Raw genomic sequence first — 27,006 nt, 5'->3', positions numbered from 1 at the left:
ATTGGGTAAGCCAAGCCACCCTTCTATTAGTTCTATTTTTGTTCCTATCATTCTGGGATTTATTGCATTGTTTTTATTCGATTCTTGTGTGAAATTTACACGTAAACCCAACTCACTAAAATAATAACAAAGATTAAACAAAGACTTTTCCCGCTGAGTCAAGGTCAATCCTACATAATGAAGAGCTGCACGTTTGGTCGGCAGGACTGTCCTGTCCTGTGTGATCACGATGAAGCTTACATTAATTAGGTGACGTGAAACACAAGCTCTCCAACGTATTTGGCACGCAACCGACGGCCGTTTGATTCACGGCTTGCACACCTATTCTTTCAACAAAAAAAAAATGACAATTCTAATTTCTAAATCGGGTATGAGTAATCCCATTCTAAGTTTAACTAAATATATAGAAAATAATACTTCCAATCAATAGTTACCTTACTATATTATTACTTAGAAGGCTTCAATGTTAAGCCTTGCCAGACGCGCTAGCAGAAATCATAAATTTTAGAAATTATTTAGTGTATTATTTCTCACTATCATCCACAGTAATAGGCATCAGATCTATTTTGTTTATTTCATAATAAATTACACAACTCTGCTATTATAAAAAGTACGAAAAGTAACACATAAATATACACCAAAATCTAAATTCAACAAATTTCATTGTGAAAGGTAATTCGAAACAAAATCCGAATTTTTTATATAAATTACCCACTTTTGCCATTTCAAAAGATAATGCAAAGTAACCACTAAGTTTCTTCTGAATTAGCCGTGTATGGTATTATGAAAGCTGATATAAAGTAACTTCCTGAATTTGAATCTAAATTGTGCATATCTATATTCATAAAAATAAAATCAAGATATAAATAGTAAGATAAACCAGATGAAAAATAATTCGGAAATCACAAACTTAAGTGTTAAACACCTTCGTTGTAGCAAGAAATCGCCCTTCACTAGTCAAATATGCGTTCAACAAACAGCTCTCTAGCATTGTAGCCGTGGTAGACTCACAGCAAGGACCTCCTGCGCCGCGTTGTGCACTGCCTTTTAAGGGTGCAACAACCCGGCTAGATCCAGACACAACTTCATATTCAAGGATCAACTCTCAAGCACATAGCCGATCTCTGCTCAACACCACCATGCCTTACCTGGCTGCCAAGTTGATGCTCCTCATCGTCGCATCCTTCCGCTTCTTCCTCTACTCGCAGGCCGCAACGCAGCAGCTTCAACGAGCCAGCAGTGCCAATGATACCGCAGGCTGCGTGCCACGCGAGCAGGATGCCCTCCTGGCGTTCAAGCAAGGCATCACCAACGACAGCAGCAACCTCCTCGCCTCGTGGCGGCGAGACCAGGATTGCTGCGGATGGACCGGTGTCACCTGTAACAACCAAACAGGCCATGTTGTCGAGCTTGATCTCAACAGCTTCCTTTTGGTTGGGCAGATAAGTTCGTCATTGCTTTCTTTGGGTTATTTGGAGCACCTCGACCTTGGCACAAATTTCCTTCAGGGGCCCAACGCTAGTGTGTTCCCGGAGTTCTTGTGTTCTATGAACAACTTGAGACATCTTGACCTCTCCTACATTCCTTTCTCGGGTAGAGTGCCTCCCCTGCTCAGCAACCTTTCCAACTTGGAATACCTCGACCTGTCCTTTACATCGTTCTTCGGTAGAATCCCTCATCAGCTCGGGAACCTTACATCATTGCGACATCTTGACCTCAGTTGGATGTATAATAGTACATACTCAACAGATGTCTCATGGCTAAGTCGCCTACATATGTTGGAGTATGTTGACATGAGCAACATAACTCTCAGCACAGTAACTGATTTTCCTGATGTGGCCAACATGATTCCAACTCTGAAGCACATCATTTTAATGAATTGTTCACTTCCAAGTGCAAATCAGTCGATCGCAAACCTAAACCTGACCAAACTTGAGGAGCTTGACCTCAGTTGAACTACTTCGGCCATCCAATCTCATCATGCTGGTTTTGGAATGTTACAAGCATTAAGTCACTCTCCCTAGATGAAACATATCTCTATGGTTCCTTCCCTGATGCACTAGGAAGAATGTTTTCGCTCCAACACCTAGATTTTTCTAACAATGGAAATGCAGCCACAATGACAGTGGACCTAAAAAATCTCTGCCAACTGGAATCTCTATACCTTGCCAGGAGTCTATCATCTGGTAACATAACAGAGTTTCTAGAGAAGTCACCAAAGTGTTCTGCTAGCAAATTGTATGCCTTGATTTTGCCAAGCAATAATATGACAGGAATGCTTCCAAACACTATGGACGACATGACCAGCTTAAATGACCTTATCCTTACTAACAACAGTATTAGTGGTTCAATACCACTCGGTATTCGGAATTGTACTAGTTTGGAATACCTCCATTTGAGTTCCAATCAATTCAGTGGGCAGATACCATTACTGCTGAGAAGCCTCAGGGTATTGGATGTCACCAGAAACATCATTTCCGGGAATTTGCCACTGGAATTTGGAGCTCCAAATCTTGAAAGATTAATTCTATCCTTCAATTACATTAGCGGTCAAGTTCCTGGATCTATTTGTAGGTTACGAAACATGAAATTCTTGGATTTATCACACAATCTTTTCAAGGGAGAACTACCTCACTGTTCTGATATGCCAAACTTAAGTTTCCTGCTCGTAAGTAACAACAGCTTCTGTGGAAAGTTCCCTGCATGGCTCCGAAGCCTCTCATCCCTGGTTTTCCTAGACCTTTCCTGGAACAGGTTTAATGGGCCACTACCAAGGTAGATTGGACATTTGGTGAGCTTACGTATTTTACTCCTAAGCCATAACATGTTCGATGGAGAGATTCCAGTCAATATCACAGATCTTAAAGGACTGCAACACCTGAACTTAGCAGCCAACAATATGTCAGGGCCAATTCCAAAAACTTTGTCAAACCTAATTGGAATGACTATAAAACATAGGCCTGCACCTAATGATGATTCAGACACATCCTTGGCATTTGATGAGTCTCAAGATACATTTTCCCTGGTGACGAAGCATGAAGTGCTCAAGTATGGAGCACATGGACTAGTTGATGTGGCTGGAATTGATTTGTCATTGAACCACTTAGCAGGAGGAATTCCAGATGAAATAGCCTCTCTTAGTTTGCTGACGAATATAAATTTGTCATCGAATCACTTAAGCGGAAAAATCCCAAAGAATATTGGATCTATGAAATCGTTGGAATCACTTGACGTCTCAAAGAACAACCTCTCTGGTGAAATCCCACCAAGCCTCTCAGATTTAACATATCTAAGTTACCTGGATGTTTCGTATAACAATCTTACTGGAACTATCCCATCTGGTCGTCAACTTGACACCCTTTACACTGAAAATCCTTCTATGTACTACGGAAACAGCGGTCTTTGCGGTCCTCCTCTGCAGAGGAATTGTTCAGGGAATGGCACACCAGAGCATGGGCATGACAATAATCAGCAAGAAAGTGAAAAAGATTCCGATTCAGCGTTCTTTTACTATGGACTTGGGTCAGGGTTTGAGATGGTCTTATTGGTTCTGTTCTGTGTTCTATTATTCAAGAAGGCATGGAGAATTGCTTATTTCCTTCTTGTTGATTTGGTGTACGACAAAGCATTCGTCTTTCTGGTTGTAACATGGAGTAGGCTAGCAAGGAGGAACACCAGTAGGAATTAATAAGTGTGCGCATCTGCGAAGGAACATCCTGTATATAGTAAATAAAGTTGAAGAAGCATTGTTAGGCTTGTGACCCTTTGTTTTTGGTGGATCCTTTATACAAATTAATGGTAAATATCTTCAAATTATCGTAGAATATGCAAGTGACAGTAGTTTGTATTAGATAGAAGAACTTCTATGCAGGTTCTTAATACCATGGCAATACTATATCTGTCTATTAAAAAGGAGCCATACCAAATTAAATTCAGAAATTGTGTCTTTCTGCCACTTGCCAGTTGTCACTGCTAGCTCCGCCCACTAGCCCGACCAAGGTAGTAGCTTGAGTGTTGTGACTTTAATTTGTCTCATATCCAGGTCAAAAAGAAGGAAAATAATTGATTTGATTATTAGGAGGTGACTAGCTAGGGTTCCCCAGATAAAGGACACGCTCATGGCACTGATAGGCGGAAGAAACTGGTGCCCCCACGAATGCTGAAAGGACCTATAGTCCCGGTTGAGAAACCCCTTCAATCCCAGTTTCTCAACTAGCCCGAACTGCGAATTCAAGACTAGGTCAGGGAACCAGGACTAAAGGGGCCTTCAGCCTGCGCCCGGAGGCTGACCGGTAAAGATAACATCAAAGGTCTAGAAAACATTACAAATATTTAGGGTTATGTAGAAATGACGTATAAATAAAAATAAACTCTATCATTATTATTCTAATTAAAAACCATAAATTTCTCTATTTATTTCTGAACCACAAAATGAAGATCTTCTCAAACAGCCGAGAGCAAGAACGGAGGAAAAGACATGAGCTTCAATAATTATACTGGATGGTTCAGGCTAGAGACCAAGGAAGCTGGATATATAGCGTGGACATTTAGTCCCAATTGGTTGTGCATTCTGAGACTAAAGGTCATCCACCAAAGGCCCCTCCTGCGGCGCTAGCCGTTGGACATGGAACTACATTAGTCCCGGTCCCAACTCTGGCCTAAAATAAAGCCCAAAACCAAAGATCTATTCTCCACTATTGACACAATGACACATATAATGATAAAATTAATAATCCATGTAGTACGAGGAAGGATTTATGGGCTACTACTACTCGTGAACTAGTCAAGTGCGCGTGAAGAGATGGATGATCTTCCTCCACATCTATCAATATCATCCGTCACTCCGCTGCCGCACCACGCACGCCAGACGCTTCTCCTGCCAGCTCTCTCTCTCTCTCTCTCTCTTCCTCTCTCTCTCCTCTCTCTCTCTCTCTCTCTCCTCTCTCTCCTGCTTTGATTGGCGGTTGATCCTATGCCCGGGTACACACAGAAAAGCGACTTGGACGGCTCCCCGTAACTTGTCCCTGTATTAGAGATGCTATACCTAATATATATATACTACTGCTAGCAGGTAGTGAACCAGTGTGTTAATAAGTTATTTTAGGGCAGCCCCAGTGCAAGAAACTACCAACAGTTTCTACATCGTAGGATACCATATCAGAAAACTATCCTTTCCAATGCAAGATTTTATCCTAGTGTCCTTATACAAAATGACCAATCATTCACCGTGTTCCTCTCTCTCGTCTCTGGATCCTTTGTGCAGAAACCACACAGTGGTCCCCGAGTCTGCCCCCCAGCAGAGCTCGACGCGCTGGTGGTAGAGGAGGAGCACAACGCGGTCGTAGAGGAGGTGCGTGCGGCGCCATAGAGGAGGAGCGTGGCTCGTAGATCACCGCCACCCTTGGGTGACTTGCCCTTCCGCCCTTCTTCACTAGGGCCGCTGCCAGTAGCTACCTCAGCCGTAGCCGCGGGTGCCCACCAGTAGAAGAGATCCGTGATGCCGTAGACGGTGGGGGAGGCCGGGTCACCGGAGACAGAGAGCGTGGACGCAGAGGAGGAGGACGCGGCGGCGCGGCCAGCATCGAGGGCCACACGGGGAGGCGGGCATCGAGCGGCGGCACGCGGGAGGACGAGAGCAGTGCGGGATGATGGGAGCAGCGAGGCGGACCGGAGAGCCTGCGCACCGGATCCGAAGAAGGGCCCTGGAAACCGGTCGTTTCTCCCCAGCGCATTTTCTCTCATTTCTTTGTGCCTTAATCTGTGTGAGAGGACTTGGTTCCTTCACGAGGGAAACGGTTTCTTTTTTCCACGTACTCTCTCTCTACAACAATTTTTTTTTGAGTTGCCAGCATAATTGAGAAGGATAGAAACTTTTTTTTTTGGAATTAGAGAGGGATAGAAACTACCATCAACGTGCCATTGGGACGGCCTGTCCCAGTGGTTGAAATTATACACAATTTTCATAGCAGCTACGTCAACGAGAAATCATTCATAGAAACTAACCCTTCCAATGGAGGTGTCTTTGGGTAATAAATGTTGCCCTTTTTTCTGTTTCTCTCTCTCCCAACTCATCTTCTTCCTCCGACTAGCATCTTGTCTTAGGATGAAGCATACCACGCAGCAATGTGAACGTGGGCTGGGCGTACGGCAGCACGGCCTGGATGAATGGCAGCACGACGAGCGCAGGCCGCGTCCGCGTACGGCAACGCGGTGAGCGCGGCCTGGGAGGACAGCGGCACAGCGAGCGCGGGCTGGACGGATGGCGGCACGGCGAGCGCGGCTTGCGCGGCCTGGACGAACAGCGGCGTGGCGAGCGCATCTCGGCGAACAGCGACGCGGCGAGCACAGCTTGCGCGGCCTACATGGACGGCGCGGACGGCGGAGTGCTCAGCACGGCCTCGGCGGACGGGCGTCAAACGACGAGCGTGACTGGGTCAGGGGTGTACGTACTTCAGGGTGTACTTCGTCGTCGTGGAGGTCGCGCTGCTGGGCGGGCACGTCGTCGTCGTGGAGCCCAGCCTCGGCGAGCGCGGCCTGGGCTTTACGACGGCACGGCCTGCGCGGCCTGGGGGGACGACGGAGCAGCGAGCGGGCGCGGCCAAGCGGGGGCGGGCACGGCCGGCAAGCGGCGGAGCGGGCAAGTGCACGCGGGACCGGCTACATAGAAAGGGGTCGTTTCTTCCCAACGGTGATTTGGTCGATTCCTTGCGTCGGGTGAAGAGAAGACGTAGTTTCTCTACGTGGAAACGATTTTCTACAATTTTTCTTCTCTTTCTTCATTAAATAGACTATCATGTTATTAATAAGAATAGAAATCACCATCAATCCACCGTCTGCATGAGATCGGAACAGAGCCCATATCCATTGTTCACGCGCCAACACAATCTGCTGAAACCCACCGGTTAAGAACGGGCCGGCCCAACATGAAGAAGGCCCAAACTCCAAAAGGCCAGAACCTGTCGATCGAGGGTCCGGCTCCGCTAGCGGCGCTCGTTCCCCAGCTTCCCGCAATCGCAATCCTCCCGGCCGCCCTCGCCGCAGTCGGCGACTCGGCATTCCATCCTCCCCGCCGCTTCACGGCGTCCGTTTCGTCCGCTGCTGATACCGCCACGTTGGCCATCAGATCGAGCCATCCATCGAGGTCGCATCGGCGAAGGTGCTCGTCTGCTCGACAAGGCATCTCACCCCTGTGTCCAGGCCGAGGCGAACGGATTCAGCAAACACCAGTGATGACCCCGACCGCCGCAACCACCGCCAAGCAGATCCAAAAGGTTCCTCCTTTCGCGTTCACTTTCTCCCTTCCTTCGTCTTGATAGGGTATGCTATACTTCCAAATTATAAGATATTTTAGCATCTCTAGATTCATAGTTACTATATATATATATCTAGGTGCGTAGCAAAAACCTTGAATTTAGATATACCAAAACGTCTTATAATTTGGAACGGGGGAGTAATTATTAAGAAAATTAACAGAATTGATTTAGTCTCCATGTCCGGGATATGCATGGTCACTTAATTAGTATAAGGAGTCAAAACATTTCGATCGATTATCTAGCTAGAAAATAAATAAGATTACTTTGGTACATTATAGTGGTGATGAAATTGCATAGTTTGGTCCCAAGTCAAATCACCACACAAAGGACATGACCTTTCCACACCGTACCATGGAAGGAAAAAATGTATATATTTCCACACAGTTGCCATAAGGTTGCACTGGCGGCTAGTCAGTCAATATTTTGACTAAGTGTGGAAAACTGAGATCTCGGGATCACTTAGAATCCCTGGCCTCGTTTAGATTGCAAGTTTTTTCATTCTCTCTCCATCACATCAAATCTTTGGACACATGCATGGAGTATTAAATATAGATAAAAAAAATAACTAATTACACAGTTTGATTGTAAATTACGAGACGAATCTTTTGAGCCTAGTTAGGCCATGATTGGACAATAATTGTCAAATACAAACGAAAGTGCTACAATACCAAATACCGATTCCTAACCTCAATCTAAACAAGGCCCCTATAAAAATTCCAGAAGTAGCAATACCCTTTTTCTTCAGTCTTCAACACAGAGACGAACTCATTGGCCTTTAAACATGGCATAAGCAGTGATCCCACGGACCTCCTTGCCTCTTGACAAAAGGGCGGAGACTGCTGCCGGTGGAGAGGCGTCCAGTGCAGCAACCAAACCGGCAATGTCCTCGAGCTTCAACTTCCTTATGGCTCGCTGGTCGATCGGCCAGATAAGTCATTCCTTGCTCTCGCTGGATCATTTAGTCTACCTTGATCTCAGTATGAATTACCTTAACGGATCGAGCGGACATATACCGGAGTTCTTGAGCTCCTTGGTGAATTTGGTACATCTTGGCCTCTCGATCAAGTCATTCTCTGGTAGAATCCCTCCCCACCTTGGTAACCTCTCAAAGCTGCAGTATCTTGACCTCTCTGCCAACTACCTTTCTGGACATGTGCCATCTGAGATTGGTATGCTTGCTGATTTGAATTTTCTAGATCTGAGTTTCAATGAATTGAGTGGTGATATCACAGAAAAACACTTTGCGGGATTAGTAAAATTGAAGTACCTAAACTTATATGGAAATTCTTTGAACTTTACAGTTTCCTCCGAATGGTTCCCTCCGTTTAGTTTAGAAGTAGCACATCTAGTACATTGCCAAATAGGTCCTCTGTTTCCTGCTTGGCTTCGATCTCAGGCACTGTTCGCCTAAACGGCCGTTTAGCCCGTTTACACACCGTTTAAACGCTACATGGTGGTACACCGTTTCCGTTTAATCGGTTGTTTTAACCGTTTAAACGGCCGTTTTTCCCGTTTAAACACCCGTTTTGCCCGAATAATAGGCTAAACGGTAGGTGACCGACTGTTTACCGTTTAGCGTTTAGGATAACACTGATCTCAGGTGGATCTTGTTTGGGTAGATATCTCAAGCACAGGTATAACTGATAAGTTCCCGGACTGGTTTAGCACTACATTCTCAAAGGCCACCTATTTGGACATCTCCCAGAATCAAATCCATGGTACATTGCCAAAAAACATGGAATTTATGTCCTTGAAGTGGTTCTATCTCAGTTCAAATAATTTAACTGGTGACATCCCTTCGTTACCAAGAAATATTAGCATGTTGGACCTCTCTCTAAACTTTTTATCTGGAAACCTACCAACAAAGTTCAGAACTCGGCAACTAGTATCTCTAAATTTGTTCTCGAATCACATCACTGGTGGTCTTTCCGAATCGATTTGTGAAGCACAAGGGTTATCTGAACTGTATTTAGGTAACAATCTTTTTGAGGGCGTGCTTCCTCGATGTTTTAATGCTACAACCCTCATGTTTCTACTATTAGGCAATAATAGTTTCTCAGGTGATTTCCCAGTGTTCCTTCAAACCAGCAAGCGATTAGAGTTCATAGACTTATCACGAAATAAGTTCTCTGGAAATTTACCACACTGGATTGGAGGTTTGGTCGAACTCCGGTTCATACGTTTAAGCGAGAACATGTTCTCTGGAAATATTCCAATCAGCATCACAAATCTTACCCACCTTCATCATTTGAATCTAGCCAGCAACAGGTTGTCAGGTGTTATACCCTGGGGTATGTCAAGTCTTACAGCTATGACACAAAAATATGTGAAGGACCCTTCTATTGACGAAGATGCTTATGGAGTCTATGAAACGTTGAACCGTGACATCGGACAGCACTTCTCTGCAGTCACCAAGGGGCAAGAACTGTATTACAATGTCAGAATTTTTGAATTGGTGAGCATTGACTTATCATTCTACCACTTATCTGGTGGAATTCCAGAAGAAATAGCTTCTTTTGATGCACTATTCAATTTGAATCTCTCAAGAAACTGTTTAAGTGAAGAAATTCCAGACAAGATTGGGGCCATGAAGTCACTTTTCTAACTGGACCTCTCAAACAACCTGCTTTCCGGGGAAATCCCTTCGAGCTTATCAGATCTATCAGGATTGAGCTATTTGGACTTATCTAATAACAATTTAACAGGGCCCGTACCATCAGGACAGCAACTTGACACCCTCTACGCAGAGTACCCATCTATGTACAGTGGCAACAGTGGTCTATGTGGGCCTACTCTTCGAAAGATCTGTTCAGGAAACAATTCATCAAGTCAACTTGTTCATGAACATGGTTTTGAGCCAATGTCATTTTATTTTGGACTTGGTTTGGGATTTATGTTGGGCCTTTGGCTTGTGTTTTGCGTCCTGTTGTTCAAGAAAGCATGGAGGGTTGCTTATTCCTGCCTCATTGACAAGATGTACGATCAGATGTATGTGCTTGTGGTTGTTACATGGAAAAGCTTGGCAAGGAAGGGATCTACTGCTGAAGTATAAGAAATTGAAATTCAAGCATTATTGAGCTGTTGAAACTTGAGCTTTAGTAGACATTGGACTGAAAAGGCATATAGCAGCATCTTACGTTCTATTTTTGCTGTTGTACTGAAGTTAATGTAGAGTGTGTGTATAGTTGTGTATTGCTGTATAATAATTGTTCTGTACTCCACAACCCCTGATATATCTTGTTTGTGAGCCCAGATAATTGATAGACCACTGTATATGTTGTGAAAGTTGCATGAAAGTGAACTCTGTCATGTGATGAAGGTAAACTTTACTATATAATGATCAAAATTTTATGTCGGGTTCAACCGTTTCGAGCATCGAGTGAAAGTCACTAAATTTATTAATGTGAGCTATCACATTCTTTTATTAATGTAAGGTATCACAATCGAGCTGCTTAACCAATTCACTTTCTTCTTACATTTTGGCATATGACATAGAACCCACATGCCTTTAACCCATAAAATTGTGATAACCAATATGTACACACTTTCGAGGAATCACGATGCCCAGGATCATAGCCACTTGTGGTAATACAGTCATGGTGCAGTTCTCCCCTCCTTGGCATCCTTGTACATCTTGTCGATGCGATCCTACAACAAATTTGTTTTTTGATGAATAAAATACAAGCATTGCAGCTTTCCTTAAGAAATCGCCACAACATTGTAAAACTTTTGTGCGATTTAGATGATTCCCTTAAACCTTGTAATATTTGAGCAGCTGGGGTCTCTTGAGCTTAAAGGTTGGAGTTATGAGGTCCTTCTCGATGCTGAAAGGCACCGGCTCCAGGTAAATTGCTTTCAGCATCTCAAAGCCTCTCAACTGTATTCACAAAACAAGATTGATATTTTATTGTTATTCTGAATAATTGTGTAGGAACCACGAAAAATAAATTACTGCAATTAATCACTTGCTAGCTCTGCCTTGTAGATCGAGCACCGACTTACCCCAAGTTTCTTGCCAGTTTGGTTCAGCTGGTCCTGAATGTAACTCCTTGCTTTGGGATCAATGCACAGCTCTGCGAAATCGCCGGCCTTGTTGTTGGCTGCTGCCCATTCCTCGAGAGCTTGCGTCTCAGGGACAACCACGGCAACAAGGAATGACTCAAAGCTGTTCCCATAGACCCAGACCTGGTTCAGAGGAGCCTAGGTAAGTTAAATCTGAGCATGAAAGTAGTTCGGTTTAGGATTTTGTTGGTATTAGTCAGTGTACCGATGCCACAAGGGGGGACTGCATGTATGCTCTTTCCAGGACCTCAACTGCTACATACTCTCCCTGGGACAGCTTGAAGATATTCTTCTTTCTATCAATGATCTTCATTGTGCCATTGGGTTGCCACTCCCCAATATCACCTGCACACATAAGGTCATGACAAGTTTCACAAATCAATCATCTTCACTAACTGATCGTTCAGTTAGCTGCAAAACAAGTGAGAAGTATTCTTGTCACCTGTATGGAACCAGCCATCTGAGAACACTTCTTCAGTGAGACCAGGGCGCTTGTAGTACCCAGAGAACATGGTGTGGCCCCTCAAGCAGATCTCACCCCGGGGCATGTCTGACAGTGCATCGTAGCCCATTTCAGGGACAGACTCCAGTCGTGCTTCGATCGTTGTGACAGGAGGGCCAACTGTACCAATCATTGAGAAAACATTGGCGATTGATGTGAAGCATCCTGCACAACTCTCAGTGAGCCCTGCATATCAATATGATAAGTCAGACCACATGGTTTGCAGGACCAGAATGTAAGTAGACTACTAGAGTTCTGTTAAGTAGTTTAAGAAACCCAACTGACTAATTTCAGCAGATGAACTATTGTTGTGCACTTTTATCCATAAAACTGAAGTGAGACATGGTAAGATGCGTCTGAAGCTCTTACCATATCCTTGTACTACAATGCTGCAGCTGGTTACCCGCATGAACTCATCGATTTGCCCTGGCAAAGGTGCTGCTCCTGCTATCATGAGGCGTATACGCCCTCCAAGCCCTTCCTTTATCTGTACCGACAATAATATAAATGTTCAGAGCTTTGTAAAAAAGAAAAAATATAAAGAGATCCAACACTGTACACACTTTGCTGAAAACTATCTTGTCGAAAAATGGTGATGCTTCATGCTGCTTCAGCCCTTTCCTCATATTGGCAAGTTTGCTGTTGGCAAATGGACAATTATTTTATTATATTTGAAATGTAAGCATGCATGTAATTATGCTTCTTTTCTTCTTCAATCTTGTAGTACTTACTAGTTGTAGGCATACTGAAAAAGGTGTTTGGCTATCATCCCTCCAGACTGAATTTTCATGTTTATACCTTCAATTAATGAGATCCACACATTATGACTAAGCATGGAATCATGATGGAATTGAGAATAATAAATTTATTCTGGGCTGCATTAAACCTGTATATATACGATCATAAACACGAGGAACACCACAAAATATTGTCGGTTTCATCACTTGTACATCCTCCATCAGATACCTAATGTCCTGTAAAAAAAAGTTTTACACCTCAGTAGGCATAACAGAACAGCCACCACAGTATTTAGAAGAAAATCAAAGAATTCTTTGAATTGCAACAGTTATTAGTTCATACCCCTTGCCAGAATCCGATGGAGGCTCCTTTAGAAATACAGTAGTTCTCAATTACTTGATCAAATATATGTGCTAATGGAAGATAGGAAAAATAGGAATCCTCTTCTGTGAACTGCATGAGTATTAATATCACCAGTGTCACATTACTTTAACTAAAGAAATCAACTGAGGAAGAAACCATATGATGAATTTTACAGTAGTTCTTGATATTTATGCGGATAAAAGATAGTTAGAACTTACCACTTTATCTGTCTCTTTGAGGAGGTGTTCTGTGGTCATAATACCAGCAATGATAGCCCTGTTTGTGATTATCACACCTTTGGGATCTCCAGTTGTTCCGCTGGTATACATGATCGTACAAATATCTTCATTACATTTATTAGGAAGTTTGTAGTCTTGTTTTCCCTATTCAGAACATTCCGACATTGTCATGGACTCATGGTATTCATCATGAACTAGTAGTCATTTAGGCACCCAAGAGCTTGTAACAAGAAATCAGACTAACCATTGAAGAAAATTCTTCCCAAGAAAAGCAAGACACACCAAATTTCTCAGCTTCAATTTTCATCTCACTTGTAAAATCTCCGAAACTAACAATGGCTGAAGATGCACCAAGTCATAAATGATCATATAAAGCAGCAGATAGTCATCTTAATAAGAAATCTTGTGTTCCGGAAGCTAACCTCTAAGATGGGCTGTGCACTTAGGGACTACTGCTAGTATCTGAAAAATACAATTCAACGAGTTGTCAGATGTAAACAGAATGTTATGTGTAGCATTGATCTCCAAAACTAATTTCAAATAAATAGCATTGATTTTAGCAAGTTCAGACCCAGTTCTGTTGTAACTTGGATCCCAAGCACATGTAGCTTTTACTGGAAACATATTAATCAGTATGATGCAGAGACCACAGTGAAGAGCGTAATAATATTATTCAAAGGGGGCAAATGTTTTTACTTACAGATTTGATATTGCTCTCCTGGACAAATGCAATGGATATCTCAGCATGGTCCATGATGAATTCAACAGCATTTGCTCCTGCATCGTGTTACAACTTAATCGTCAATAAGACAGTAGGATTTGATAACTACATAATGAAGGACAAAATAAGCACACTATTGTGAGTTACTCATTAATTGTAAATTTTTCCAATATTTTTTCTAGTCTAAGATAAGATTGTTCATAAACACATGTTAACCATGTGCACAAATCTGAGTATTCAGTGCACTCAGACATTCAGGCATTTATGTGTTTCAGTCAGTGTGATGAAGTGGAGAGCCTACCGAGGGTGTCATACAGTGGCACATAACATATTCTTTGACTGTTGCATGCCTGAAGAAAAAAAGTTTGGATCAGATTACACTAAAGAAGAATTCTAATAAAAATTGAATAAAATACAATGAGGTCACCTGCATGGCCATAACCCATTCCGGGCAGTTGGATCCATATATGCCACAGTGAGCTCCCTGCATATATGACTTGACGAATCAGTTCTCAAAATACTGGCATGCATTTTCACTTTTTCAGGATGAAGATGAAATCTCAACATAGACAGCGACATCAAACAAGACATTCTTCGCTCACCGGCTCTACGCCCAAGCTTCTGATGGCTGATCCAATCCTCATGCCCTTCTGGTACACTTCCTCGTACGTTTGCCACACATACTCACCGGCCTATATATAAGAAAGACAATTCAGTTGAATATCCGAAAGCCATGGTGATATCTTTGTGAAAATAAATCTGTAAAGATTCGGTTTTATTTTACCTTGCCATCTGTAACTTGCCGTCGGCCGAGCATCCTGTTCGTGGGGTACTTCTTCACTGCTCCACTACGAAATCACAAAACCAAAAACAAACTGAAATTTCGAACTGACATTATCTGAAAAGTCCAGGACCTTGTAATAATGCTATAATGTACCACCCAAAGATTGGCATCAAGCTAAACATACTAGTAGAATATGTACTCCGTAGTAGTGAAAGCTGAGAAAGGAAAACACATTGTGAAAACAGAGGGCACTATGGTAGCAGGTTGTAGCCTGCCAGGAAACCGAACCGAACCTGAAGAAGTCCCAGGGGGACTGGATGTCCTGCGGGAGCTCCATGAGGCCGTCCTTGGCGTAGATGCTCCGGTAGACGGGCCCGGTCGACGGCCTGCCGCCGGCGGCCGGCGTCGCCTCCCCGACCTTCACGGTGAACGTCTCCGGCATGGACATCCTTCCTCTCCTCTGCAGTCTGCACCGATGGGAATGAATGGGATTTGGGCACAGCGAGTGCAGCGTGGATGGATCTTTGAGCTTGCAGTTGCAGGCGGTGGAGATGGGAGGGCAGTTATGGTGGTGAGAAGGTTGGTGGGCAATTTAAAGCTTGTGTTACTGCTATGCCGGTGCAGTGTGCTGACCTCATCAGTGTGACTGTAGCAGTCTTGTATTGTACGTACATGTAGGTGGCATGAGTGACTGACAGTGTGTTGTGTTGTCCTGATACTACTGCTTACAATAATAATTCGGTGAAAATCTGACGTGTTTTACCGACAAATTATGTTTAAAGAAACACGAGGTATGTCCTTGCCAGGTCAGCGCTACATCTGGCATGGCACACAATTGCTCTCCAGAAGCAGGGAGGGCGTTGGTGGTTAGACGGACGCGAAATGGCGGCAATTAAAGGCGCGAGGCTCGCCGGCTGGAAACAAATTATGACGTCAGAGGATATGTCGCCAACAGCTTTGGGCAGCATTCATGCCCGCGATTTAATAACCGTTGCAGAAAAATTCAGCCTGTTCGGTTGACTGGTTCATATTATTGCTGGTTTGTGAAGAAGTACTGCTGGCTGATTTGTGTGAGAGAAAAATACTATTCCGGCTGAAAATTTACGATCGTTTACGACAAACCACGGTCAAACGAATAGACTGTCCATTCCTCTGCCGTCATATTGTCGGCTCTTGAAGTTCTTTATTTTTTTTAATATAAACAAGGCTCCTGATCCTGAATTCCTGACGATGATACTCGTGCTCTCGTCGTTAAGATGATCTTGATTCTTGAGCGTTTGAGCTTTTGATTCGCTGCTACAAAGACCGCTGGCCTGCCCTGCCATTCTCTGTTGGGCCCTCATGCTGCCAATGCAGGCCCATTATTCTCCATGGTTGGCTCTCTACTAGAGATCTCTTCCCCCTCCACTACCACCACCTGTGCCCTCCTTTCTTCACTGTCAGGTAGATCCCACGTGTCTTCTTTTATGTCATTGGTCGCCACTAGGTTAGGGTTTGTAGGGGTTGTTGAGGTCTTTGCAGCTCTCTAGGTACAAATAAAGGAGATGGGCGGGGTTGTCGTTACAGCCGACGGGTCAAGATGAGGCAACAGAGTGTCGTCGGTTGGGTGCTAGAGGATACCATTGCACATGGTCGATAATGGGGGCAAGCTTCAACCTGTTTACGATAGGAATAGGATATAACTGAATACGGTGGCAGTGGAGGACAACGGCTGCGCAAGTGGTGGAAGTGGTGGAAGTGGCCCAGTAGGAGGCTGCGACAATGGTGATTGAGCTGAAAATGGCCATGGCAGTTCGTTGGGAGGGTGGAGATTAAAGACGATCAGGGTGGGTAGAAGAAGGGTAACCTCCACAGCTCAACCTACGTGGAGCATAACACGATCCCTTTCTCCTTCCTTAAGTTTACATATGCTTGTTAGCTTGTCAAGGATAAGTGGAAAAAGTCAACCTATCAATAATCACGGAATGCAGATGATGTTGCTGTCGCTACTGGCCTCCTATATGGCCTAGGTGTGGGGTCTTTAGTTTTTTATAAACTTTGGTTTCTGAAATCGACAAGTGAACAAAGCAAATATTTTGTGAAAACCAAAAAGTCTCATATAATTTTTTTTATTTGGTTTGTAATTCATGGATTTCATCCCAAGTTTGAGGAGCCTATAGAAGTAGCATTGACGCCGAATTTTGGCATACACATTCTCAATAACCTTCTCAGGTTTCCATGCGTATTGAGCCATGTCTAGTGGAGGCTCTTATTATTATTGGTCAGTGTTTCCATTTGGTGATCCAGACTGAACCTTGCAGGAGCTTGCCTTTGCCTCCCTTTACGCCAAAACCGGCCACCATATCCTCTTACCTACTCGCTCGACTCAAGTTGACTAGGGATCAATCACACTAGACAATTTAAAAACCTTCAAAGCACAACACTTAGGCAAAGTGATTTGTGTAACAAGAGAACATAAATCCACTACTTTGCCTAGACTAAGCACTTCAAAGCAAGCCCCCCTAATCAAATTTGCTAGTAGCAAGCATCCTAATCAACTAGATCACACACACAAGCTACTGAGGCAAGGTAACTAGTTAGTCGAGCTACACAAGTAAAGCAACTAACCGACTTATGCTACTCTACTACTAGATCTACAACAACAAGCAACTAGCTAAACAAGCTTAAGTATAATAATGTAAAGCACAAGTGTAGTGAGGCAAACAACTGAGGGCAAGAGACACAATGATTTAGCCTGAGGTTTGATTACTTGCCGGCAACCTACGCCCCCGTTGAGGCGAGTCTTTGGACTACCGCTCCTCCACAAGTCTAGCAAGACCTCAAGCTTGGCCCCGACATAGTGTAACACCTCTGGTGTTACGAGCTCACTAAGCACCGAGTTTTGGGCCTAAGAAAAATTACCGAGACAAGTTCCTCGGTTTTTAAGATTTATACTCACACGAAATGATGAACAACTCTTATGTGATTTACCTTCCAGTTGAGAGGAATCAAATAAAAACCTAAGTAATTCTTTTAGTGCGTAAAACTGTTAGTGAAAATCCTAATAAGAAAGATATGATACATAGTTGTAATTGTTGGGCATGAAAAACTATTTTTATAAACAAAAATAAAATATCACTTGTATGTAGCGCTTAAATAAAGTTTAGAGTGCAAGTGAAGTAGGTGGAAATGTAACATTCATTTTGGGAGAATAAATACTATTAGTTAGTATTTTGGGAGTTCAGAAATCAAACTTGGAATTAAGGAGGGTCATTTTCGTTGTTAACTAATACTTGAGTTTATGTTAAAAGTATCATTCTTTGGCGAATTATATTGAACAAATGGGTTAAATAATTCTTAGATGTTTTGTTTTTATGAGTTAGCATGAAGTATGAGCTAGGTCATGACATGTTGTCAAGTTGAAATTGACAAGGCTTAGACAGTTTAAAAATTCAACCAAAAGTGTTGGGGAAGGTTAGTTCTAATCGAACATCGAATTCGTTAAGTCCGAAATGATAATGGACGATACTATGTTGTCATTTAAATTTCACAAAAAATGCTTAAGCGATGGCTTCATATTTTGACATCGATGGTCACACCAAGGTGAGTGCACGGGCTTGGTATAAGCCATGTTATTAGGACCGGGCCTACACCGGTCCGGTTCACTTCACAGACCGTCTGTGCAATCGAACCGCTATAAACCGGTTGAACCGGCCGGTTTTTTGTCGAACCGCTGAACCGGGCGGTTCCTAGCGAACTGGTGGGTTTTGATTTTTTTTCCAAAAATACCCCTCTGTGCACTCAGTGCAGCCTTATCTACTTAGGGGCATTGATGTAAATTGGTGAAAATGGGTCCTTAGGGTTGTTTGCCGGCTGTGGGAAGGAAAAAAAATCACGTTATCCTTTTCGCGTCGCTGCTTGCATTCTGGGCGACGGTACTGCTTGCGTGCGTTCTGGGCGGCGGCGGCGACTCTGCTGATCTGCTCCTGCAGTCCTGCCTCCTAGGAGCGGCGCGCGCGCAGGCAGTCATCTGGGGCGGCGGATTCATCTTCAGCGAGCCGCGGCCAAGGCGAGCAGCGCGCAGCGGCGTAGGGAGCGGCCTTGGCGGGCGGATCCTGCAGCGACGGGGCAGCTGTGCCCCGCCCGCGCCGTCGTCGCAGCCGTCGAGGAGACGAGCTTGGCCCCCGCCGTCGTCGCAGCACCTGTGCCTGCCGTCGTCAGCGCTCACCCCCATCTCCGCCGTTGTCAAACTGAGGTCCAGCTCTTCTCTGTTTCTATATCTCTGTAGTCTGTATGCTGAGACATTCACCAAAATATATACGGCATGCTGTTGCTTGAGCTAGCTGCAACTTTCATCTTTCATTGTGGATTTTAGCTGGGTTTTTGAATTGTGATATGTCATAACCAAGTTAGATGTATGTGGCTTGTATTTTTGGAGTACAACATTCTTGTATGAAGTATGAAGTATGAACTATGTATGAAGATGAAACTTAAGTTATTGTGAGTCGTGCAATTAAATTTGTGTTGTTTATCGTCTGCCAATTATTATATATATATATATATATATATATATATATATATATATATATATATATACCGGTTCAAAGTTTTTGTGGCCGGTTCAATTCGTCCGGTTCAAAACAATTGAACTGGTGGTTCAACCGGTTCTAAACGGTTCGACCAGTGAACCGATGGCCTCGTCGGTTCGATCTCCGGTCCGGTCCTAATAACTTGGGGTATAAGTAGTTGTGGTGTTGGGTGGTGCGTTGCTCGCGCAAAAAATCTCTGAACTACGTTGGAACACACTGCGAACTATGATTCGGTGCCCGGTTCGCGAACCGCCGTCCCGCGTGACGGACTCATGTTGGCACCTTCCTATCTCGCTCTCTAGTCGCTCTCTGGATGTGAGGTTTGTTTCGACAGCTAGGTGTTAGTACTGACTTTAGGTTAGTGGAACCGGTTGAACCCGGGTTGAGTTGATCAGCAGCTTTTGTATCGCTTTAAAAAATGTGCACATCACCGCTCGTTGTGGCGTAGCCCGTGTCCGCGATCACCGCACGCACTGCCGTTCTGGCCCTTTCTTGGCCGTGGTCATGCCATTGTTGGCCTTGCAGGCTATCGGCCGCGCATTGGGATGGGTGGCCTCGGCCACCACCGCGGGCCGACTGCGCTACCAGGCTGCCGTGGCGTGGCCGTTGCGTGTGCGCTGCTGGCCATGCCGTGCACAATCAAAGTTGTGGCCGCTCAGCTGCTGGACCGACGTGGCGCCCGTCTCACCGCTTGAACCACGTACCAAGCCAAGCTCGATGCCGTCGCGTAGCCTGCTGCATCATGTCGTCGCTCTGCTATGTGCGTGTGGCCGCATGCGGGCACGCCTTAATGGCTCTGTCCGGGCACTAGCAGCCGCGCCGCTTCGCGAATTAATGCGCGGACTGTGGCATCCTAGCTCAATTCAGCGCCATTGTAGAAAGGACTCATAACTAGCTAGCCGTTCCGACCGCGCCAGTTACCTTAGATGCCCTCCATCACGTAAATTCGAGGTTCTGCTCGCTGCGAGCCATGTCGCCGCCGTGACCGGGAATCGGAAGAAAAGTAGGATTGCAGCGGTAATAGTTCAATTGCTCATGGCTCTGAGCTCATCTTGACTCCCTACAGTTGATGCTCGCACCGTTTGGGCTAGGGTGCTCACCACTGGTGTGGTGACGCGATGGTGCCATGCCTGGAGCGCCGTTGACCTCGCTGCGTGCACGTGGCCAGCCCACCCCGGCTTTCCTCTGTGTCAACCATAGCCTCGGCTAGTGTTGTGGTAAGTCTGTGGTGCTCTGGCGCCAGCCGGTTGGTCCTTTAGAGGCGCTAGCTAGCCGAAGCAACTACGTCACCGCCGTGGTCGGGCGCGCGCTGTGGCCGTGCTCTCCCGCGAGCCCTGCTGTCCCCCACCGCAGCATAGTGCCTGAGTTTAGGTTAGTGATGGGGGTCGGCCGATTAGATGGGCCGACGTGAGCCCTGCTCGCAGGCGTAGCCGCCCAGTGCCGCTGCCATCGCACCGCCGCGCGCCCTGACTCGGGGAGGTGTGTGCATAAATTTGGGAGACGTCAGGGGGTTAAGTGAAGAGGGGTGAGAGAGGGAGGAATAGGGTTTGGGTCGTGGTGTAGGTCGGGAAAAGACCAGGGGCGTTTTTGCTTAAACGCCCAGGGCGCGCGCGGGTTCCGCCGTGGGCCGCGTCACGTGGGCCGCGTTGGGCTGGTTTTGTTTTTCCTTTTTAGGAGGAATTAGAAATAGATTGTTAATTTTATTTCTGAGCATATCTTTTGTAAATATTATAAAATCACATAGATATCAAAAATAGTGAAACTAATTTTGTTAGACATCTAAAATCATGATCTATCTGCTAGTATATTTTGTTCACATAGTTTTATAATATTCTTAGAAGCTATATAATTAATTTGAGATACTTAATATTGTCAAAGTATAAACTTGTAGGAATTGTTGTGGTAAATTGGTGATAGTGTTGGCTCTGAATTTTTTACAGTAGATTCCTAACAATATTAGGTGCTCACTGTAATTTTTGTAGCTCCATAGGAATTTGTTTGTTAAGGTCACTAAATGAGCCCTAGTACTAAAATATATATTTAATCAATCAAATGTCAAAAGAATAATGGGGGGTTTGTAGAACAAAAACATTTTCCGGGAACGAGTCTTACTCGATGAAGTGTTGCTTGTCTTTTAGCAGTTGTAAATGCCTGTGTGTATGCTTGTTTGACCGAAGCATTCGTTGCATCTTTGCGTATCATAATAGGAACGATGATGGGTCGTGGAACCAACTGGGTAGCTGGAAAGATGGTGCTATGGATCATGTCACGAAGATGGAATGCTAACCTTCGGTTATATTTTACCCAGGCAGACCCCGGTGCATAACCCCTACTTTTTTGCACTTTATATTATGTTTGTGCATTAAGTTTTAAGGAGTTGAATGAAAACCACTTGCATATTTATATCCTTATCCTATGAGTCTTACTAGTATGATAGGATCGTGTAGATTGCTATGCTACAGGACTCCGGTAGAAGTCGAGTGATTGCCTGTCACTCGCGAGAGATAGAAAAAATATTATTATTGCTATTATATTATTATCACCTAAAAAATATATATGAATGATAATTGGAGATCGGGCGGAATGAAACTTTGGATCTAGACTTGGTTTGGCATTCGAGCGAGGCTCGGGTTGCACTTGTTCCGCCTATGTCGGTTAAGGATCGACTGTTGCATTGGGTTTTAGGCAGGTCACAGAGTTATTATTCTGAGCACATACTTATTTATGGGAACAAGGAAGGCTCGCTGCTCTCTTATCATGGGTTCTGGCTCTTTCCGGACTGACTGATTGGAGGCGGGGATGGTGGAGGTCTAAGCACCACACTGAGTCCGGGACTTAGGTGCGGAGCTTGGAGTCCAAGTTTGGATGGGGACCTGGATCCCTTGATAGAAGAGTGATGGGTTGGTCCTGTTTGTGCCTGGGGTACAAGCGGGGCGTGTGTTTCGGCTTACCCAGCTAGGCACATTGATTCGCGAATCGCTAGGTGATCCAGTATGACTTGTCTACAATCTAGCACCGTAGTAAGAATTGGAAGATGAAAGATGGTAAAATGATTCTGATTGCTTACCACCTGCTTGAAAGTAGCACATGTGCTTACATAGAATGGTTAGTTAATGAACTAATGCTGACTGCTAATAAAATTAAATATAAGGGCGCACGCTTAGGAATGCTCCTGCAGATGCAATAAATCCATAAGCCAGATAGCTTTGCATGTCCTTGGAGTCTTTTATTTCCTCCTGATGGGTAAGTCTTGCGGAGTAAAATTAAGTACTCAGGATTTCATTCCCCTATTGTAGGTGATAGGCAGATGCTAGAGCTGACTCTTGTGTGTGGATCTATCCTGGTGGGCTCAGAGTGGATTCCTTTACGCTGCGATCGTAGCTTTTACTTATAACTCTCACTAAATGTTTTTTTTTATAAATATAAGTTTATAATCTGTTGTCATAGTTTATATATCAATGCTTCATCATGTTATGAATAGACATTTATTTCCGTTGTAACTCTGATCACATGTTTATATTCCGCTGTAAAATTAAATTGTTCATAACCCTAATAACATGATCATATTCGGCTATTATAAACAATAAATATTATACTCTGATGTTGCATGGAAAGTGATGTAAGAAATGGCTAAAATGTTGTAAGCTTCACTCTCTCATTTATGATCCTGATGGAAAAATATGGAATTTTGGGCTCTCCCTTGGGGTGTGCTCGACGTAACTGCGTAATTTAGTGTCCTCCCTTGAGTACTTAGTGTCTAATGGAAGACAAGTACTCCTGGGAGGCCTTAGATTAGGCGGTTCTACCACAGGTGGTATCAGACCATAAATGAGGGAGTAAAGCTTCGAAAACCTTTTCTAAAATAAAATTTGACAACACATTCTTTTTAAAAGAATAGGACGTTTGTATGCGAAGTTATATAGTAGCCCTATTACTATGGTTATGTATCTAGGATAGAAGGCACCCTGCTGACTTAGGTAGGCTTAATCAAGTTTTCTGCAGGTACACTGACCTCGAGCATAGTCCGATAGTATCGACTAGCTACAGGGAGAGAACGATGTGCCAAAAATCTAAGAACGGTTGCCCTATATGTTGGCAATAGTAGAAGGACGTATAGGACGTGTATTCATGCATATCCTATTTGTACATTGTAGTGCCCGTATTGCTTGCAGATACGCCATCCATAGGTGTCACGTGTGTCGTATTGTGCATGACTGACCCGTCCTTGTTCTGAAGTTATTACTGCACTGTGACTTCATGCTCCACGTTCGTCTGTGGTTCAGGCCTGTCGTGACCCATGTCTCCCCGTACTCTTTCCTACGCTCTTGTCGCACCCTTGCCTGCAGTCATACTAGTCATTAATGGCCTCGGACATCGCTCGCCTTGGATGCGTGGAAAAATTTGGTCGATTCATTCGTAGTAATCCCACGCAGGAACCTTGGTGGACTGCGTCAGGACCTCTGATCGCTCTACCATTATAAGCAGGGCCTGGCCTAGTCATTGGTACCACCACTCGATGCACTTTAGCTCGTCTAGTTTTTTTTCTTTTGAGCAAGCTTTTCGCTCAGTCTGGCTAAGCTCTGGTGCTTCCAAACAGGGTCAGGATAGAGCCTAAGCTCTGGTGCTTCCAAAAAGGGGCACTAGATAAATATGGCTAGTGCATTTTCAGTGCACTAACTCCTCTCAAATCAACTTTGCAAGCTGCTAACTCCAAATGAGTTCCATTGAACCCTTTCACCTTTAAACACCAAGTTAGCATTTACAAATGATTTTCAAAATATTTTTCAGTTGCTTCCTCACCACGAAACTAGGCTAATCCATATGCAAAGTTAGATCACAACTAGTGGCACTAGATTAACCATGTTTGTCTTTAGAGATCCCTTCTTAATAATACATGTATTTATCCTAAACCCGACTATGCACTCTATTGCATCTCGGCCGGCAAATGAAAACCCTATCGTATATCTTTGCCTTTGGGCCTATTTTCATATCCTTCCTCGATCCAAGTTTGAACTCTTGATCTTGTGGTCATCACACCCATCTTGGACATCACCATCTCCTCCATGGTTGTCACCTTAGCTCATCCCTCGGTGTGGACTATACCTAGCTTATCAACACTTAAGCACATAAATTAGTCCACTAGTCGTCACTCAATTTCCAAAATAAAACTAGGGCTTTCACCTATCACATCCAACCTCTATAGGTAGAAAGACCAAATTGCCTTTAGAGGTCCTCTTTACACTAAGTCTATTTTTTTGTTGATTCACGGACAAACCTGATTCCATCCATACGTGTCTCTCTTGATCTTTGAAACTTGCTGTGGGCAAACTCTTTTACCCAAGGTGCTCTTTATTGAGATCTAGCTATGCCATGCTACTACATCATCCAAAGGTTCAAGCATGTTCCTGGCTAGGAATAAATTTTGGGTAACCATAAAATGGATGTGAAGAGAAGTAGGTGTGATGGTTGGATTGGACCTTTTCAACCTTATAAATCCACTTCAGACTTCAGAACATGTGATACATATAGATGTGGATTCTAATTTCTAAAACATCCTCCAAAACATATAAATTTGGTTCACAAGTGCTCAGCTGTCGATGGGGACGTCTTTCATCACTAAAAGAGAACTCACAAACACTACAAGAATTGTGTTGATCCATGACAGTTTTTTATGACAGATTTTTTTCAGTCACAGATAACTAGAATCAGACATGGGTTCTCTTAAAGCCCAACCTTGGGCCCAGATTCTGTGACGAAATTCATGGACCGTCACTATTGACATCTAAAATTTGTAATGTTTTTCTAAACGATAAACGGTCTTTACATGGTCACCCTTCGTTTAGCGTTTAGGCTATTTACACGGTGTTTAAATGAAGTTAAACGGTCTAAACGGTTTTGAACTTAAAAAAATACATATAATTATATATGTGCATGTAAAAAATCAAGTATTCTAGCATTTATACATATTTATCCGAGTAAAAATCAATTATTTTGGAATGTATATATATTTATGCATGTGAAAAGAACCAAATATAGATATTTATTTACGTAACATATCAAGTGTACACATTTATAAATATAATAAACTTAAGTATACAAATTTATCCATACAAAATTGAACTAGATTTACCTCGTGTTCGCCTAAACAACCGTTTAAATCGCTGTTTAGCCCGTTTAATATTGTTTATCTCCGTTTCATTTAGGCTATTTAGACCGTTTTTTTCTCATTTTTTGACCGTTTAAACGGTCAATGGTTTACCCCCTAAACAAAACAGTTTACCACCATTTACCGTTTAGTGGCTGTTTAATCGGCTGTTTAGGCGAACACTGAAAATTGGTCACAATGCCTCTTTGCCACATTTAATGCCACCGTGGTATGCTAACGTGGCCATGGAGCCATCTGTTGGTTTTCTTGGCCATCAAAAAAATTGTGCAACATTGGAGAATCAAACATGCGACGTGTTTGTTCCAATGCCACACACATGACCACTACAATACTACATTCTTATGTGTTAGAATCTATAGAATAGTTTTGTTTTATTCATAATATTGTTGACTTTGAATTGTTAAAACAAAGTCTAATGAAAAAATGGCCAAAACAAAAGTTATAGATCTCGATGAGTTCTACAACTCTGTTGTTGACGATATTTTCATTTGAAATCATTCACTATCCCAAAATTCTTTTTAAAGTTCTCATATTCGAAAATTCAAATTTCGAATTACCCAAATGAACTCGGATGGAGAAATGACCAAACCAAAAGGTGTAGATCTGAATTCTCGATGAGTCCTACAACTTTTTTGTTTACCACTTTTTTAGTTGAAATCAATGAATATCCTAAAATTATGTTTGAAGTTCTCATATTTTGAAATTCAAATTTAAAATTATCTAAGCAATGTCAGATGGAGAAACGATCAAAACAGAAATTGTAGATCTCGATGAATTCTACAACTTTGATGTTGATGGCTTTTACATTTAAAATCAGTTAGTACCTCAAAATTCTAATTGAAGTTGTCAAATTTTGAAATTGTTCAAACTAACTCATACGGAGAAAGGACCAAAACCAAAGTTGCAGATCTCGGTGAGTTCTACAATTTTGTAGTTGACGATTTTTTATATGAATTCATTTGATATCCTAAAATTCTATTCAAAATTCTCATATTTTGGAATTCAAAATTTTAAATTGTTGGGCCAGATTCTGGACCCATTCTAATCTTGGGCCCATTCTCATCTTTGACCCACTGAATTTTTTTCTATTATAAAGTGAATAAAGAATGCAAATTATGAATGTTCAATCGAATGTTTTTTGAAAAACGACCAAAATAAAAGTTAGAGATTTCGATGAGTTCTACTACTTTGTTATTGATGACTTTTTCTTTTGAAATCATTTTGCTATCCCAAAATTTGGTTCAAAGTTCTAGTATCATGAAATTCAAATTTTGAATTGTTCGAGCAAAGTCGGATGGAGAAATGACCAAAATAAAATTTGTAGATCTCAATGAGTTCTACAACTTTGTTGTTGATGTCTTTTACATTTGAAATCATGTACTACCCCAAAATTCTGTTCGAAGTTGTCAAATCTTGAAATTTAAATTTCAAATTGTTGAAACAAACTCCGATGGAGAAATGGCAAAAACAAAAGTTATAAATCTCGATGATGTCTACAATTTTATTGTTGATGACTTTTTCGTTCCAAATCATTTACTACCCCAAAATCA

General features: G+C 43.1%; 3 protein-coding genes and 1 pseudogene across 3 annotated transcripts; 3 read left to right on the top strand and 1 right to left on the bottom strand.

The window, feature by feature from the left end:
• Positions 1-1,105: 1,105 nt before the first annotated feature.
• LOC136490105 (receptor-like protein EIX2) lies at positions 1,106-2,032 on the top strand. The gene has a single exon (XM_066486592.1). It carries the CDS (start codon positions 1,140-1,142, stop codon positions 1,953-1,955), a length of 816 nt encoding a protein of 271 aa, XP_066342689.1. The 5' UTR covers positions 1,106-1,139; the 3' UTR covers positions 1,956-2,032.
• A 666-nt stretch (positions 2,033-2,698) lies between these two features.
• Positions 2,699-3,688, top strand: LOC136488499 (receptor-like protein EIX2). Its single transcript, XM_066485419.1, has one exon. The coding sequence runs from the start codon at positions 2,825-2,827 to the stop codon at positions 3,686-3,688; it is 864 nt and encodes a 287-aa protein (XP_066341516.1). The 5' UTR covers positions 2,699-2,824.
• A 5,936-nt stretch (positions 3,689-9,624) lies between these two features.
• On the top strand, positions 9,625-10,365 carry LOC136488498 (receptor-like protein EIX2; annotated as a pseudogene).
• A 323-nt stretch (positions 10,366-10,688) lies between these two features.
• Positions 10,689-15,267, bottom strand: LOC136490104 (probable CoA ligase CCL6). The gene is made up of 19 exons (XM_066486591.1): positions 15,016-15,267; positions 14,723-14,786; positions 14,541-14,630; positions 14,366-14,422; positions 14,240-14,288; positions 13,918-13,994; positions 13,640-13,679; positions 13,462-13,556; positions 13,197-13,361; positions 12,958-13,068; positions 12,764-12,851; positions 12,609-12,675; positions 12,441-12,516; positions 12,247-12,364; positions 11,818-12,063; positions 11,581-11,720; positions 11,316-11,498; positions 11,071-11,190; positions 10,689-10,961 (listed from the first exon to the last, which is right to left on the bottom strand). Exons 1-19 carry the CDS (start codon positions 15,168-15,170, stop codon positions 10,908-10,910), a joined length of 1,995 nt encoding a protein of 664 aa, XP_066342688.1. The 5' UTR covers positions 15,171-15,267; the 3' UTR covers positions 10,689-10,907.
• Between the last annotated feature and the right edge of the window lie 11,739 nt (positions 15,268-27,006).

This window comes from Miscanthus floridulus, chromosome 10, assembly GCF_019320115.1.
Source record: "Miscanthus floridulus cultivar M001 chromosome 10, ASM1932011v1, whole genome shotgun sequence".
Taxonomy (NCBI): domain Eukaryota; kingdom Viridiplantae; phylum Streptophyta; class Magnoliopsida; order Poales; family Poaceae; genus Miscanthus; species Miscanthus floridulus.
The sequence above is the reverse complement of the archived record's forward strand: the minus strand, read 5'-3'. Positions and strand labels throughout refer to the sequence as shown.